The 17,776-nt window shown below is 42.2% G+C and overlaps 1 protein-coding gene across 1 annotated transcript in view; it reads left to right on the top strand.

The window, feature by feature from the left end:
• Cad89D (cadherin 89D) overlaps window positions 1-17,776 on the top strand; it is a 35,836-nt gene that overhangs the window by 3,483 nt on the left and 14,577 nt on the right. The window contains 10 exon segments of the mRNA XM_080283488.1: window positions 2,546-2,648; window positions 5,117-5,319; window positions 6,230-6,361; window positions 6,576-6,797; window positions 7,878-8,042; window positions 10,855-11,970; window positions 12,376-12,611; window positions 13,815-13,978; window positions 15,060-15,256; window positions 15,990-16,079. Coding sequence (XP_080139614.1) covers window positions 2,546-2,648; window positions 5,117-5,319; window positions 6,230-6,361; window positions 6,576-6,797; window positions 7,878-8,042; window positions 10,855-11,970; window positions 12,376-12,611; window positions 13,815-13,978; window positions 15,060-15,256; window positions 15,990-16,079 — 2,628 coding nt within the window.

Here is a 17,776-nt window from a genome sequence, read left to right as displayed (position 1 = left end):
CTCTCCTATGGCCACTATGTCCCCCTCCATTTGTCTCTCTTTCCTACCTCCTTCTCTACCATTACCCCACTCTCTCCCGCCGTACCCTTCTCACTCTCTCTCTCTCTCTCTCTCTCTCTCTCTCTCTCTCTCTCTCTAAGTCTTTTTTTATGCATCACATGAGAGACTGACTTTTCGAGAGAGAGAGAGAGAGAGAGAGAGAGAGAGAGAGAGAGAGAGAGAGAGGTTGCATACATCCGAGCTTTATAATAATTAACTATACCTTTATAAAACTGAATAACAGTGTATGACTCTAGGAAGTATGGAATGAAAAATGGACCATCAGCTGGACTTTCCCTTTTTTTTTTTCTTCATTTTCATCATCATCATCATCATCTTGTCGTTCCTCTTCTTCTACATCCTCTTCTTCTTCGTCTTCTCATCAACATCATTATCATCATCAACCTCCTCTTCCTCCTCCTCCTCCCCTTTTTTCCTGTTCTTCTTCTTCGTGTTTCTCCTCTACATCTTCTTCTCATCGTCATCGTCATCATCATCCTTCTCCTCCTCTTTCTCCTCTTCTTCTTCTTCCTCCTTCTTCTTTCCTTTCTTTTTTGTTGCATTTACCGACAGTTTAGCGAAATTAAAACAAATCGCGTTTTTGAAATCCACGACCTGCATGACTATCCAAACATGCCACACTCTTCACGTCAACGCATTGTTCGTAGGAAAGGCTATCTCACCGCTGTCACCTCCCCCTTCCCCCTCCATCTCTCTCCCCCCCTGCTCACCTCTCCCCCTCCCCCATCACCTCTCTCCCCCCTGCTCACCTCTCCCCTCTTCCTTCACCTCTCCTCCCCCCCCGCTCGCCTTTCCCCTCCTCCTTCACCTCTCTCCCCCCTTCCCCGCTCGCCTCTCCCCTCCTCCTTCATCTCTCTCCTCCCCGCTCATTTCTCCCCCTCCCCAACCACCTCTCCCCCCTGCCCACCTCTCCCCCTTCCCCATCACCTCTCTCCCCCCTCTCACCCCTCCATCTCACCCCCATCACGGGCCAGAGGTGAGGTGAAAGAGGAAATAGGTGAAAACGTTTTGCATGGCGAGTCAAAGAAACATGAAAATGTTAATAATTAATTCGTCTATCTCTATCTCTTGCCAGACGCCTTAATCCCGTAAGGGATGGCCACAAACAAATCGCCTCCATGTCTCCCTGTCCCCCGCCATTTCACTGCCCTGCTCCCAGCTCACACACCCCTCCCTTATATAACTCTCCACTCCATTCATATAAGTTTTATGTTATCGTTGTCCCTTTGATAACTGAACTAAATTATTTGAAAAATCTTAGAGGAAAAATAAACAAATATATAGATAAATAAATAAATAAAATGTCTGTACTAATACAAAATCTATATCTCCTACACGAAAAAAATAACACTAAAAATATGTGAGAGGGGATATGAGTTGGGGGAAGGGCAGCGTAATGGCAGGGAAACAGGGCGACAAGGAGGCGATTTGTTTGTGGCCACCCCTTACGGGATTAAGGAGTCTGGAAGGTAGAAAAATGGCAACAAAATAGATAAACCAATAATGCGTTTCTAACAAGACTAAAGGGGTGAACAGAGCAGAACCATCATCAGTTGCAAACCCGTCCTGCATTCTTCGGTTGCAGGAAGTAATAGTTGCAAAGGAAGACACGTACTGTTGACTCTCATGCACGGCTACACACACACACACACACACACACACACACACACACACACACACACACACACACACACACACACACACACACACACACACACATTGTCATCCTTCACTTCTCATTCATCGCCCCTCACTCTTTGCTTTACTGTAATCAACTCTTTTATTTTCATTTTATTTTTTCTATTGGCGCGTGCTTGATTCATCGACCACTTCCGGTATTCGTGAGGTAACCCACTTTAGCGATATGGCTGGTTTAGTTCAGTTACTCTCTCTCTCTCTCTCAACTTCCCTTAGCTACATGGTTGGTTCAGTTACCCACACAACGCATACGATTCTCCCACCCTCTCTCTCTCTCTCTCTCTCCTTCTCTCTCTCTCTCTCTCTCTCTCTCTCCTTCTCTCTCTCTCTCTCTCTCTCTCTCTCTCTCTCTCTCTCTCTCAGGTGTAAGTTCTACGTGTTTTGTTTATGTTATTGTACGTTTAATTCATCACTATTTTTTTTTTTTTTTTAGCTCGGTCGATGGCCAAGTGTGGTAGGACTGGAGGGTAATTTTGACTAGTAATCAAGGAGACTCATTCCCACCTAACTCATCAAATTTCATGCAGTAGTGGCTCAGTTCCGTCAGATGAAAAAAGATTGACACGCATGATGATGATGATGATGATGAGGAGGAGGAGGAGGAGGAGGATCAGGAGGAGGAGGAGAAGGATCAGGAGAAGGAGGAGGAGGAGGAGGAGGAGGAGGATAAGACGAAGAAGAAGAAGCTGATGATGATGATGATGATGATGATGATGAATAACCAAAAAATATAACTTTTCCATTACAGTGGTAGATAAATTTTTGACATATTCTTCTCGTCTTTCAGGATACGGTGCAAGTTACTGTTTACGTTGAGGATGTAAATGATCACTATCCTGTTTTCCTCGCTAAGAATATCACCGTTACTGTTGATGAACTCACTCCTGTTGGTAAGTTTTATAATACTGGCTGGTATTCTCGTTTAGTGTTATGGTACGTACTCAAGGCTCAAACTTGCTCCCTGAGTACGAAGAAATGATCTGGGGTTCTTTTCAAGACCAGGTCTAGAACATGCAACCAGAGGATCGGGGCTCAAAAACACAGGCCAACCAATCTTACACGTATATTGTCATACAAACATACCGTACTGGGCACAATACAAATGGGTAGATTATACACATTATGGTGGACACAAAGGACAAGAGTTATGACTACAGGTAACAGGGTAGCTGTAGGTGTCGCCCAGGTGTGAGGGGGGGCCACTTCAGGCATGCGCTCTCTGAAGGGGCACGGAACCACCGTCGCAGGCTGGGTCGTCCGGTGTGGGCTGCTGGGTGGCGTAGAGGAAAGCCTTTCCCTGGAGGGGCCTCAGTGAGTGTGTTGGCCCTCGGGACTGGGGCCAAACAGGGTGAGTAGGCACCCTGCCTTGCGCCTGCCCTTGGTGGAGGACGGCTCACCAGCTGGTCTGGGAAGGTCTCAGCTGGGAGTCCTGGGGGTGTCCTTTGATGGCAGGGGGCTGCGGCCTCACCTTTGTCGAGAGGCTGTCAGGGGCTGCCTGCAGCATCTCTTCCTATGGGAGTCCGGCAGCGATGGATGATGTAGGGGCGCTGGCTGCAGTGAGCGTATCCCCAGGCTCACTATGGGGCCACTCCAGACCCTCTCCAGCTGTGACTCCGCTGGGGAGCTAGCTCCGCCCCTTGGGGTGTGGGGAGAGCGAGAGGGGAGTCCCACTCGGCCTCTGGAGAAGTGAGGCGAGCAAGGGGTGTTGCCCTTGGTGGGTGTCGCAGGGGTAGCAGACAAGGGAAGTACAGTGGATGTTCCCTCCCCAACGGGCACGGTGGGTGCCGCCGCGGTTCCACTAGACCCCGGGACTGCAAGTGAGAGAAGGACAGTGGCCGTCCTCTCCCCAGTGAACACGGTGGGCGTCGCAGCGGTCCTGCTTCCTGTGGGGGCTGCAGAGGAGGGAAGTATGGTGGACGTTCCCTCCCCAATGAGTACAGTGGGCGTCGTCGCGGTCCTGCTTGGGACTGTAGGTGAGCGAAGTATGGTGGACGTTCCCTCCCTAATGAGCACAGTGGGTGTCGTCACGGTCCTACAGGGGAAAGTAGGTGAAAGGAGTACAGTGGGCATTGCTGTTGTCCTACTTGGGACTGTGGTTACACGAGTCCCATCCCGATCCTGGCGAGTGCTGGTCTGGGTAGAGAGTAGTGCAGCAGGGCAGAGTACCTCCCGCGAGCTCCGTTGAGGGGAAAAGGGGCGCATAGTGGCGGGGGACATATGTCTGTCTTGCTCGGGCCCTTTCTGCACCTCCCTGTCATCTCCTCTTGGTGCTGGTATTTCAGTTAGCAAGCTCCCCAACTCCTCTTCCTTAATCATTTATTTTGGATATGTCTAGTTAATATCTTTTTGTAATACTTAAGCAGAGTATGGCTATACTGGAGAGGTTTATATGACAAGGAAGAGGACAGTCAGTTGTAATAAGCAAACTAAATCACTTAGGAAAAGATGTTAGGGAGCTTCCTTAACTGACGAGAATATGGGCCATTGTTATACTCCTTTTACTTCTGCTTTGTCTAAAATTGCCATCATCTCCATCATGAATGCAGAGTTGTAACAACAGATTAGCACTAGTCACAAAGAAGTGCCACTGATATGTGAAATAAGCTGCAAAAGGATGAAAATCAGTGCCACGTTAAAGTGAAAAGCATATGATAGTGCTTTTGCTGTACCATGAAATTGGTCTTATATTCATCCTCACTGTCACAGAAACAATACTCTTTTCACCTTAAATTGGTTTAGATTATCGTCCTTTTGCAGCTTAGCTCCTGTATCTCAGCTATACGAGACATCCATTCCACAGCACTTCTGTATGATAGCAACATATTCTAATGTTATTGTTACAACTCGGAGTTCAAGATAGAGTTGGTGATTTCAGTCTAAGAGTAAAATGAGTAGAGTAGCTTCAAACCTAAGATTAATTACTCACTCCCCCAGAAATATCTTTGTTATAATTCAACAAGTGTAATGCTCAAATCAACTCCTCTATATGTGGCCAGTAATAATGAATTGATTTATAGGTCACATTTCCACTGTGAATTAATTTATCACATGTAAATAGTCCCTGCTGTAGAATTAGACTATTGACAGTAATACACTACACTGTGCTTTGAAACATTTAGTTTTATTGGGATCATACATTACCCCCATTATTTTAGGTGGGAATGAGTGTTGATATGATGATGATGATGAGGAGGAGGATAGCAGTCCACCCTGAGATTCAGATAACTGTTGTTGTTGTTGTTGCTGTTGATGGTGATGATGATGATGATGATGATGATGATGATGATGACGATGATGATGATGACGATGATAATGATGGTGGTGATGTGTACTAATAATGAAATAATGTTGTTCCCAGGTCTGACAGTGCTACCAGAGATTCGTGTGGCAGATGATGACAAGCCCAACACAGCCAACTCAGAGGTGGAGCTGGAGATGGTGGGAGGCAACGAGGAGGGATACTTCACCATGGATGACCGGAAGAGTGGCTCCATCACACTGGCCCGACCTCTTGATTATGACACTGGCCCAGAGAGGTTTTTGCTCACTGTTATGGCCAAAGTACGTGGGAGGATGATTACTGTATGGTTTATAGGTCAGAATCAGGGGCTGCAGTAGGCCTTCAGATGTTAGTTTTTTTCTGTGCTATACAGTATTTTATCCATGTACAGTGTCTATTACCAGATGTGGTATTCTTCCATAATGATTTCCTCCTTATTAAGCATCTAAACATTCCACATGTCCGGACCACCTTGCGCATGTATATTCATTATGGCACTTATCCTACTCATGCTGCATCTATCTCCATCTCACTTCTGTTTGTAGACAGAAATACAGTACATTTATGCATTACTGTGGCTCTAGGTTCATATCCAGCAGCAGAGGCATAACCAGGTCTCCACAAATGGTGGGGCCAAGATGGGGAGTTGGAAATATGAATGTCATGTTTAGAATGATAAAATATAGTTACTCCAGCACAGACAACTGATATTCATGGTTGTTCCCCGTGGAGATGAGAGTCATTATATATGCATATGTTGCAGAGTATCTTCTTGTTCTTCAGAGTTATCCTTCCTTCATTCATCGGCAAATAATGCTGAGTAAAATACTAATAAATGTACGAACTAATTATACACCTGAGACAGAAGAATCAGCAACAAAACTGAATAGTCCAAGGGTGCAAAGAGTACTTCTGCAGGACACTGTAGTAATCTTTTTGCTCAAGTTAATCTTTTCAGTATACTGTAGCTCCTTGTGTCTTGCTGATAGTGTCCTAACAACTACAATTGCTGGGGTTAATAAACTGAGCAAAATAGGTGCTGTACAGTATATTAGTAACCCTGAATTCCACTGCAGATAGAATATAAAAAATCTCAGGGGTGCTGTGTCACAGTGTTAAAAAAAAATGCATGGTATTGCACTGTCAATTATTTTGGAGCAGTATGCCATAGTGTACCGTGCTCCATTACAGGACATGGGCACTCCATCTCTGAACACCACAACAATCATCACTGTGATTGTTGTGGATGCAGATGACCTGCCTCCAGTCTTCTCACACAAGCTGTATACTGCTATAGTTCCTGAACATCCAGGAGACGATACTGTGAGTGCTACTTTCTGTTCCAAATCCTATCTGATCTTTAGGTGTATTTATGATTGTATGCTAATCTTATGCACCGTATTTTTACAATATATTTTTTCAAAACATACAGTATACTGTATTTATCCTAGCCCTTCATACAGTAATTATCCATATATTGTGTAGAAGGGACTGGCTGTTTCTGTTTTATTATATTTTATACATATACCTTTTTCAGGGAGAACCAATTCACCAAGAAGTTGAAGTGTTACCAGCTGCTCTGAGTGCCCATGATGGAGATGTGGGGCAGAATTCCCCTTTATATTATAGCCTGGTAGACTCCCCTGCAGCATCATTCTTCACTATTGATCCAAAAACAGGACGCCTCTTTGTTACCAAACATTTGGATAGGGAGGTTTTGAGAGACAACATCTTGACACTTCACATCAGAGCAGAGCAGGTTAGTTGCTATACTGTAAAGTAGTTACTGATATGCTGAAGAGGAGACTACAAGTGGTGGTGCTGTGACTGTGAGTGAAGCAGCTTCAGCATCTACTCAGAAGCCAAGCCTCTTCATATTTCCCTGCAGCTCACTGTGAGAGGGACCATGATCTGTCCCTGGTGAGGCACTGTCTACCATGAGGAGGTGCCAGTTTCCTAAATGGTGTATGTGTTATGCTGAGCCTGTGGAACAGCCTTGTAGATGCAGCTGCTTGACTGTAATTAACAGGTGTGCTTGACCAGACATACTGGAGATATGCAACAACAACAACAAAAACTGTAGCTACTGTAGGTTGACCAGTTTTGTTGACTCTGCATATATCTAATACTGTTTGTACCATACTGCAGTGTACCAGTATGTAGATCATATTCTGTTCATTACTTAACCCTTTCCCATTCTGTGGACACATTGTTAGTTTAATTAGGCTGCCACAAGATGATTTTGTTTAATTGAGCAGACAGCTACTTGTCAGAGAGCCAGAAATTCCCTCATCTTGTGTTTTTAGCTCCTCAGTCATGAGCTCAAAGAATGTATTCCTTAAGCTTGTTTTGCTTAGAGTATGGATGATAAGAAACTGATGAGAAAAATGTACATGAGTGAGATGGAGGGTGAGAGAGGAAAGATGGGGGATGAGATGAAGGAGTCAGGTGAAGATGTATATAAAAGAGGGACAAATGAGTTGAAGAAGTGGTAGCCTGGCAGTGGAAGACAGGGTGATATGGAGGCAATTCACTTGTGGCCACATCTTCCAGGAGTAAGGCATCTGGCTGTAGATAGAGAGAGATAGCTCAGAGTAGCTTTCCGCCAGCACACATTCCAGGCCTTAAGTAAGGAAGGACTAAGTTCATCTGATGTTGTTGTATTGTAGTGGTATAGTGAGCTGTGCTGCATATCCATACCAGTTATCATTTGTTGCTACCTGATTTGGTACGTTTATGCTATGTATGGTACAGGAAATTGTGAGAATGATGGAAAAAAAATATTTGAACTGTATGGTATAGCTATAACACATTGTACATGGTGCATTTTATTACGCAGGTTAACAATCCTCGCAGAGTTGGATCATGTGTGTTGGAAATTACTGTAGAGGACATTAATGACAACCTGCCAGAATTTAGTCATTCTGTGTATGCTGTGTCCATCATGGAAAACCTTCCTTCTGGCTTTAGTGTCATGCAGGTGGCAGCCACAGATGCAGATCAGGTGAGTCTTTGGAAATTTTAGCCAACTGAATTCCAGGGGCTTGAATGGTAAATAAATTAATGCGTGTCTCATATAATTGTTGAATGTAGAGAGTGAGAGCAGTGTGAGTACAGTATAAGTGGTTGGGGAATGGCTGGGAGAAGAAGAGTTGACAGGAGGGAGGAAGAGATCAGTAGGTCGGAAGTAGTGGAAGCGATGAAGAAGATTAAGCTGGGAAAGGCCCCAGGAATTGATGGAGTGTGTGGTGAAATGCTTAGGTATGGGGGTGAGATTGTTGTGGAGTGGATATGGAAGTTGTGTAGATTGGCTTGGGAAGAGGGAAGGGTTCCAGAGGACTGGAAATCAGGTATAATTGTTCCTCTGTACAAAGGAAAAGGGGAGAGAGAAGTATGTGGTAACCATAGGGGTATTTGCCTTCTTAGTGTGACTGGTAAAATATAAGGTAGAATACTCATTGATAAGGTTAGGCATATGACAGAGGAGCTAGTTGGAGAAGAACAAGGGGGATTTAGGAAGGGAAAAGGGTGTGTAGATCAGATATTTGTTCTAAGATGTTTAGTGGAGAAGTATCTAGAGAAGGGAAGGAAAGTGTATGCTGCCTTCATGGACTTGGAGAAAGCTTATGACAGAATAGATAGGCAAGGTATGTGGAAGGTATTAAGAATATATGGAGTGAAGGGGAAATTGTTGAGTGCTGTGAAGAGTATGTACGAGGGAGCTAGGGCTACGGTGCGAGTGGATGGTGAGTTGAGTGAGTTCTTTGATCTCAATGTGGGACTGAAACAGGGGTGTGTGATGTCTCCATGGCTGTTTAATATATATATGGATGGGGTTGTAAAGGAGGTGCAAGGTAGGGCAGTGGATGAGGGGGTGGCCCTAATGAATGAGGGTGAGATTTGGAAGCTTCCGGTGTTGCTGTTTGTTGATGATACAGTATTGTTGAGTGAAGATGAATGGGAGTTGCAAGGTTTGGTGAATGAATTTGGGACAGTGTGTAGGAGGAGGAAGCTGAAAGTTAATGTAAACAAAAGTAAAGTTATGGTGTTTGAGAGGAATGAAGTCACAGAGTGTGCAGTGAGGTTGGATGGTGAGGATATGGAGAATGTGAGTGCATTCAAGTACTTGGGTAGTGTGATGAGTAAGGATGGAACTTTGGGGGATGAAGTACGTGAAAGGGTACAGCAGGGAAGAAAGGTTGTTGGTACACTGAAAGCAGTGATGAGAAATAGGGAGGTGAGTATGGAAGTTAAGAAGTCACTGCATGATGGTATTGTGATCCCTACCCTGACGTATGGAAGCGAGGCGTGGACCTTGCAAGAGGGGAACAAGTCAAGAGTGAGAGCAGTGGAAATGAGTTACTTGAGAGGAGCATGTGGAGTGACGTGGAGGGACAGGTTGACGAATGAAGAAGTGAAGGAACGTTGTGGGGTAGATGTGGATGTGGTTGAAAAGATTAGGAGAAATACACTGAGGTGGTTTGGACATGTGGAGAGAATGGAGAATGAAAGACTGACTAAGAGGGTGTATGTAGGTGAGGTGGAGGGAGGGAGAGGGAGGGGTAGACCGAGGATGAGGTGGAGGGATGGAGTTGAGAGGTATATGAGGGAGGGGGGGGTGAGTTGGGGGGAGGGTAGTCAAATGGTGGGTGACAGAGTGACTTGGAGGCGTTTTGTCTGCGGCCACCCTTTGCGGGATTAGGGCGTCGGGCTATAGATAGATAAATAGACTCATATCATTAGGCATGCTGCTGATTAGTTCTGCCTCTTTTATGTTTTCTCTTCTTGCTTTCTGGATCCATCACCCCATCCATTGGTGGGAAAAAGACACTGGGATAATGAATACAATAATGATGAATGGTGATTTTTTAAAAAATTGCAGTAAAATGTATTCTCCCTGTTCTTTTGGTAGGTGAAGGCACACACCATCCACTTATTCAGTGTAATGATCTTAAGGTGATGATACTGAGAGACAAGCCAAATTTTTTCCTGCAATCCAGGAGCCCATTTACTACACTAGCTGGTAACTTTACAAAAGCATAATCCTGATGATCTAGTAGGTCAAGGCACTTTAACCAGATAGGATTCACTATGGTTTCACTTTGAGTGCTAGTTGAAGTTTACTGTTCACACAATGCCACTCAGAGGCAAGAGAGGCTGGTCACCCTGCCTTAAATGTCAGGATCAGCTAGCCCAGCCCCAGACTCCTGTGCTCCAGATGGCATAAAAAAGGGCTAGATGATGAATGAATGAATGTTTCTTGTGGTGTATATAGCCAAATTAGAAATGAATTGCTTTACAGTGATTTATGGTGACAAGTGAATAATGGTGAAATACACAGGACACCTCTCTGTTTAGGAGTTGCCTTGATTATCAAATTTGTTATAGTATCTATTAATGTTGTATCAAGATATTTATGAAGTTTGGATATTTATGAAGTTTGGTACAGTACAGTACACATTAATAACTCAACCAAGGCTGAAGAGGGAATGACAGAATGGAGAGATATCTGAGAGAGGGATCTGTGAGTTGGAGGGAGGGCAACCAAATGGGAGGGGACAGGGCGATGTGTAGCCACCCCTTATGGGATTACGGCATCTGCCTATAGGTAGATAGATGGACGGTATGTGAGTGCTTGGAAGTCTAAATCAAAGATGTACTGCATACCAAATGTCAGACTGTCTTTGTATTATTATTTCACATTGTGTTCGTATACTGATACCTATAATGTATAGAATAAACTAATGTAGATATTAAAACTAATCATATATTTTCCTGACATACCTTTTATATTCACTGCTCTTATGGATTTTCAGGGATTGAATGGTGCTTTCAACTACCACATAATAGGTGGTGGTGGTGCCCTGGCCATCAACCCATTATCTGGCTGGCTAACAGTGGCCAATCAGAGTATGCTGAATCGGGAAGCATCGCCAGTAGTGAACCTTCATGTATGTGCCAACCAAATCACACCCTTAGTCATGATGTCCCATAATATCAGCATCACTGAACCCAAGGCAGAAATGAATGTCATGGAAGGAAGAAGCATGAAGACTGAGAGTGGTAATGAGAATACAAGTACCCCAGTTGATACACAGTCTAGTAGTGAAAAACATAAAATCAATGAATCTACTGACTCAGATGATGGAAAGCTTGCAGTAACTGAATCACCAGTTCAAGCTGAGGGAAGAAATTTGCCAGCTGCTGTAGTTCCACCTCTGAGAGTGACACCCAAACCCATACAAGCTAATTATACACCTGAGACAGAAGAATCAGTAACAAAACAGAATAGGCCAAGAGGGCAAAAAGTACCTGGCGGAACTGTCACAAGGAAGACTAGAAAAAGCAGTACTGGAGGTTCCCTGGGTAGTAGCAACTTAAATGATCCAGTAGCAGGAAGAACTACAGATTTAGAAGCCATAGAGACACTGGATAAGGATGAAGCTTTTAACTTGGAATGGGAAATACTTAAAGAGCCAAGTGATCAACAGCCCTTACACAGAAAAGTAACATCTACATCTGACAGACCACAAGGTTTTGTAAATACAACTAAGTCCAACATACAAAATGAAACCAGGGGAACATATGGCAACTCTGAGAACCCCACAGATAATTTATCCATTTTTTCATCAGAAAATAATTTTGGAACATCATCACATATTCGAATCACAAGGTATCATCAGAGACAGCAACAAAGAGCAATCACTGACTCTGGAAGACATACTAATTACCGCTGGAGGAGGTCAGTGAAATCCACACCGGCACTGTCAGAGAAGGAAGTGCAGCCAGTGTTAAAATCAGAATCAACTTCATGTGCAAAAGTTGAGCTGAATTTGTTAGATGCCAATGACAATAATCCAATGTTTCTTCCAACCAACCAGTATCACTTCACTATCACTGAAGAAGCAGCAGAGGGGAGCACCATTGGAACAGTGGGTGTACCAGTTGTTGTTGTCTTTGAATTACATTATGGTACTGTCCATTTCACTGTGAATGCTGTTGATAGCTCTTTCACCTTTATTTTCATTTGTTTTTGGATCCCTTCTTCCCATCTTTTCTTGGGAAAGATGGTCATGATGATAATTATATTAATTACTATATTCTGAATGTGAATACTTATCTGAAGAGCAGTATATGTATGGCAGTAGTAATGTTTGTTACTGGAACTATGAATATATGAGTAGAGTACTTGATTAAAATGAAATCTCAGTACAGAAAATTACAGGTACAGTATACAGAATATGGCATGTTCAGAAACTGCCTTCCTTTGAATATACAGTAAAGAATTCTTTTTATAAATTTATGCTGAAAAAATTTTCTTACAATATCCTTGACAGGTTCATGCTGAAGATGCTGATGAAGGAGTGAATGGTCTGGTTACGTATAAAATTCAGACCCGAGAAAATACAACAAGAAATGCCCTCAGTAAATCTGTTTCTGTTGACAAATTCAAAGGAATCATCATGCTGGTAAAAAAGTTACCACCAGGTCTGGTGACAGTGTTTATTGAAGCTTCAGACTCGCCACTGAACCCATCTGAGACCAGGACATCACTAGCTGTTGTTACTATTGAGTAAGGAAGATGAAAAAATGTTTCAGTATGCAGATTTTAATACCATTATTATTATTATTTATGGGTGTGTGAGAATGTGTAGTTGTACAAAGTTTGGGTGTGTGAGAATGTGTAGTTGTGCAAAGGTTTGTTACTACCCATAGTAATGTATGGGTGTGAAGCTGGTATTGCATAAGAATAAATAATCAGTGAGTAAGAGGAGTGGAAATGGGATTATTGAGTACTGATAAGAAATACAGTAATGCAGTTTGGGAAAGATGTGGAGTAAGGAAGTCTATTATTAATCATATGAAAGAGAGTAGGCCTAGATATTATGATCATTCAGAAGGAATGGAATTATATACAGTGGGGAGAATGGAATATATGAGTTTGAATGTAGGAAAATGCATGGAAGACCGAGAAGATGTACTGATATATAAGTGTGTGAGAAACCTAAGTTTGGAAGTTGATGAAGCTATGGAATTAGCAGGGAACTGAGCTGGTTGGATGAAGGATGTACAAAGAGGCACATGACAGGGATTCTGTACCCTTTTGTTTCACTTGGTACATGATGGAAGAACTTTTATGGAAGGTGTATGTGAAATGTACCTGTGTACAAAGTACAAAAAGATGTATGCAGATGTTTTGGCTTTTGGGAAGAAGCCAAGGTTCCAAGGATTTGAATGGCTGTGAATGAATGTGTGGGCAGTTTAATCAGGGGTGTCATTAATAGTTCTCCCACTTTCATGCTTGCTTTTTGCTTTTTTCTGGATCCTGCCTCATCCCACCTTTAGGTGGGAATAAGAGTCAGGATGGCAATGATGATGCAGGTGAGAAATCATATTACTGTGCAGATTATACTGTCATTATTATTTCTCTAACCAACAATTTTTTTTCTTATTTCCCTTACCTATTACAAAAAGGTCACTGTTCAAAAAATAAAGTAAGAATTTATAATTGCCTAATGTAACTGAATGCAAGGTCTTCTCCTGTGTCAGAGCATCACACTTTTGTGGGCCAAGGCTTTTAGATATTGATTATAATAACTATCTATTTCAATGCTTCTTATGCCTCTAAAAAATATTCCACTATGATTATACTGACTATCTATTTCATTGTTTCTCATGCCTCTAAAAAATATTTCACTATCTGATATTTACAAAGTAGAACAGAAACTTATAACAGCTTAACATACTCAGTGTAACCTTTCTATCTCATCTTCAGTGTCAAAGCAACACACTCATGGGAGCCAAGGTTTATAGGAGCCCCATTTGAATTCTGGGTGGGAGGAGATGCGCCGGTGGGGACGAGTGTGGGGCAGGTGAGGGTGGTGGACCTGCCCGGACCAGACCGCTTGTTTGATATGTTCCACTCATACAATGAAGGAGGTCAGTACTGGCTGTATATTAGAATGCCTAGACAGGATGAAACTTGTGAATTAACCTCTTCACTACAATTATCATATATTTTTTTTTTATAGGCAGAGATGGAGATGATGATGATGTTGACAATGGTGATGATGATGATGTTGACAATGGTGATGATGATGATGTTGACAATGGTGATGATGATGATGATGATGATGATGATGATGATGATGATGATGATGATGATGATGATGATGATGATGATTATGATAATGATGATGACGTTGATGGTACAATAGTGTCTTTATATTTTTCTAGTCATCAAAGGTGCCAACCATCAGCTTATTCAGTGTAGTGGTATCTTTAGGTGACTTTACACAGACTGACAGGCAAAACAGTTTCCTCTAACCCAGAAAACCATTTATTGTCTTGGATGGCAACCATATGACCAGCTAATTGATGTCTAGTTGTCTAGTGGATTATGTGGTTCCAACCAGATGTAATAGATAAAGGGTTAAAATCCAAGGGGAGGTCAGGATTTATTGTTTGTATAATGCTACTTGGGCTGAATTGGCTAATCAAATCATCAAGGGTAGCCAGAATAAAGTAATATTAAGAAATCATTGTTCTGAAGGAGTTAAAACAGCTTAAGTATTTTGTCTTAATCCTGATTTTTCTTTGCCATCTGACAAGAACTGGTTACATGGTCAAAAGTAATTGCCATACCATTTTTTTTTTTAATTCTATGTCTGTCATAGCTGTATACAGAGTATTCTGGAAGTAACTACAATACTGAATAAATTTAGATACCTGATAGTGTCTTATGGCACTCCAACTGCATTTTACAGTACCAATAAGAGATTCTGAGGGATGGCTTGGCTTTATCACTCAACTGGATGTGACCATAAGAACTGAAACCTATAGGATGGTTTGGCTTTATCACTCAAATATTGCCACTCAGGAATTAATGACTGGTCACTCTCATCTTAAATTGCTTTACTGAGTAACCTTGTCCCTGGTAGCTAAGCTCCTGATGAGGCAGCAAAATACTGGATGACAGATGTAATAACTTTGTCATCAAACATTTATTCTTTGTCCCCAGTTCCTTTTGCTATCGAGGAGTCATCAGGAATAGTGTCAGTGGTATCACCATTGCAACAACACTCTCTTCCTACTTACGAATTTGAAGCAGTGGTGACGGATGGACACTCATCACTGGCCACCAACCTGACCATCCACGTGGCTCCTGCACCTCGCTCACCCAACAGGAGGGATATTGTCATATCCTTCTCCATACAGGTAGGGAGGGCAGGTATTGTAGTGGGGAAGTGATGTTTAAATCTGGGAATAAAAAATGTAGCACTTCTCAGAATCTTACTTTGATGATTTTACTAGTTACTGTTACAGGTCAATGGTGCTTTTTTTTTTTTGGTAAAATTGTTAAAGTTCTTTGTCCGTTTCCAATATGCAGACATTTATCTTCATGATTTTCCTATGTTACTTTTTGGTAATATGAACCCACTGTTTAAAACCACTTATGCTGGGCTATAGATAGATAGATAGACAATGCTTCCAGCTTGATTGTAAATGATTTATATGCTGATCACAGGTAAAACTTGAGAAGAAAACATAAATTGCCACATCTTCATTAAAGCATATCTGTGATACAGATATCTAATAAGCTTTTGGAAATACAGTGCAGTACTGTAATATAAAATCATCTTCAAAATTCTTTTTCTGAAGTTGCAGTGGTGTAATCAAAAGCACACAACACACAACCAAGAAGTACCAGGTTTAAACCCCAGGTCAGCCATTTGACCTTCGGGCAACATTTTCTTTATCTTATCCAATTTGTACCAAGAGCTGAAATGGTGTATTGGGTTCCAAATTTGTTGGGAATTAACAAAAGCCATAATGATCCTTCTCTAGTTCAAAGGCATTAGTTTAAGCCATAATTCTTCTACTTCTTGTACTGCCTTTAGGTCTGCCAGGATATCCAAATGACTGTGGGTAAATATATCATCTGTTCCAGGAAAACCTATCAGGTGGTGTGGTGGGTGATGTGGTTTCAGCACTAAGGGCCGCAGGGGCAAGGCTGGCGCCAGAACCACTCTTTGAGCTGGTAAGTGTAGTAGGTACAGTGATTGTAACCACTTCTCTAGGACAATTTTTTTTTACTGCACCTGCTACATTCAGGTAATTCTGCACAATTTTGAAGTTGCATTTTGGATTGAAGAGGCCCAATATAGTAATCATTAATGCCTTCGCTATGAGGGAGATTTGTCTAGGCTTAATGAAATAGACCAACATTAGCCTGAACAAACTGAAAAAGATATCTTCAGGATGACAAGGCTAAAAAGAACATTCATGATAATTACTGTACATTTAATAAGTAACATGTCTGATAAATGCAGTTTTGGCATAGTGTTCTATGTACTTTAAGTATGATGTGTTACTGTTCATGTATAATCCCATTCTTCATTCATTATCCCCTCCAATGGATTCTTTTTTTCCATCCAAAACTAGGTGATTTTACAAAACTTGGGGGAGACTTCTTTGACTACAGAGGACAGAAAAAGTTTACATCGTCATTTAGTATGATACCATAGTATTATTCCAACTGTTGCCATGTGATTTTATTTAGCTAAGGTAGGTGGAGGCGCTCACCATCCACTCACTCAATGTAGTGCTGCTCTTGGGTGTCTGCCATTTCCTCTCCTCCCTCTTTTCCTTCCTTCCTCTTCTATCTATCTTTCCTTAATTCTTTCCTCTTCTTCTGCCTATGGGTGACTCTACACTGAGTGACAAGCCAAATGGTTTCCTGTACACCAGGAAGCCATTATTATGCTGGGTGGTAACCACATAACTAAATTATGGCACCTGGTGGTTTAGTGGGTAATTGCAGTGCTCCAATTGGATTGAGCCAGTGAAGGTTTATATCCATGGGGTAGTTGGGGTTATTGCTCATATAATGCCACTCAGGGATGAGTGAGGCTGGTCACTCTCATCTTAAATGTCAGGATCAACATGCCTAGCCCAGGGCTCCTATGCTTCTCATGGGGAAAGGTAGGATTGGATGATGGATGGATGGATGGAGAGACTTCTTTCACTGTACAAAATAATATTATACAATCTTTTTATTTATTTGCAAAATGGCAGAGTAATGTCAGATTATAAATTATTTAAGTCTTGATAATCTTGAACTTAAGCTTTAAACTAACATTAATTTTACTACAGAAAACCATCTGATACCTTATTACTGTACAGAGACAGATGTGAAAGTACTCTTTTGTAAAACCGAAAAGATTTATTTTGGTAGGAGCCTCAGTTTGTCTTTACTTATGAGTTTTATATGCACTATGAAATAGTTTTATACTCCTTACAATCTTTTATACACTTTACAACCTTGAAATGAGTTACTTGAGAGGAGCATGTGGAGTGATGTGGAGGGACAGGTTGACGAATGAAGAAGTGAAGGAACGTTGTGGGGTAGATGTGGATGTGGTTGAAAAGATTAGGAGAAATACACTGAGGTGGTTTGGACATGTGGAGAGAATGGAGAATGAAAGACTGACTAAGAGGGTGTATGTAGGTGAGGTGGAGGGAGGGAGAGGGAGGGGTAGACCGAGGATGAGGTGGAGGGATGGAGTTGAGAGGTATATGAGGGAGGGGGGGGTGAGTTGGGGGGAGGGTAGTCAAATGGTGGGTGACAGAGTGACTTGGAGGCGTTTTGTCTGCGGCCACCCTTTGCGGGATTAGGGCGTCGGGCCATAGATAGATAGATAGACAACCTTGAATCAGTGTAGTGGCAAGTACGTA

The sequence above is a fragment of the Coenobita brevimanus genome, chromosome 12 (genome assembly GCF_032717465.1).
Source record: "Coenobita brevimanus isolate Jiangsu-jjx chromosome 12, ASM3271746v2, whole genome shotgun sequence".
NCBI classification, from domain to species: Eukaryota; Metazoa; Arthropoda; class Malacostraca; order Decapoda; family Coenobitidae; genus Coenobita; species Coenobita brevimanus.
This window is presented reverse-complemented; position numbering and strand designations above follow the sequence as displayed.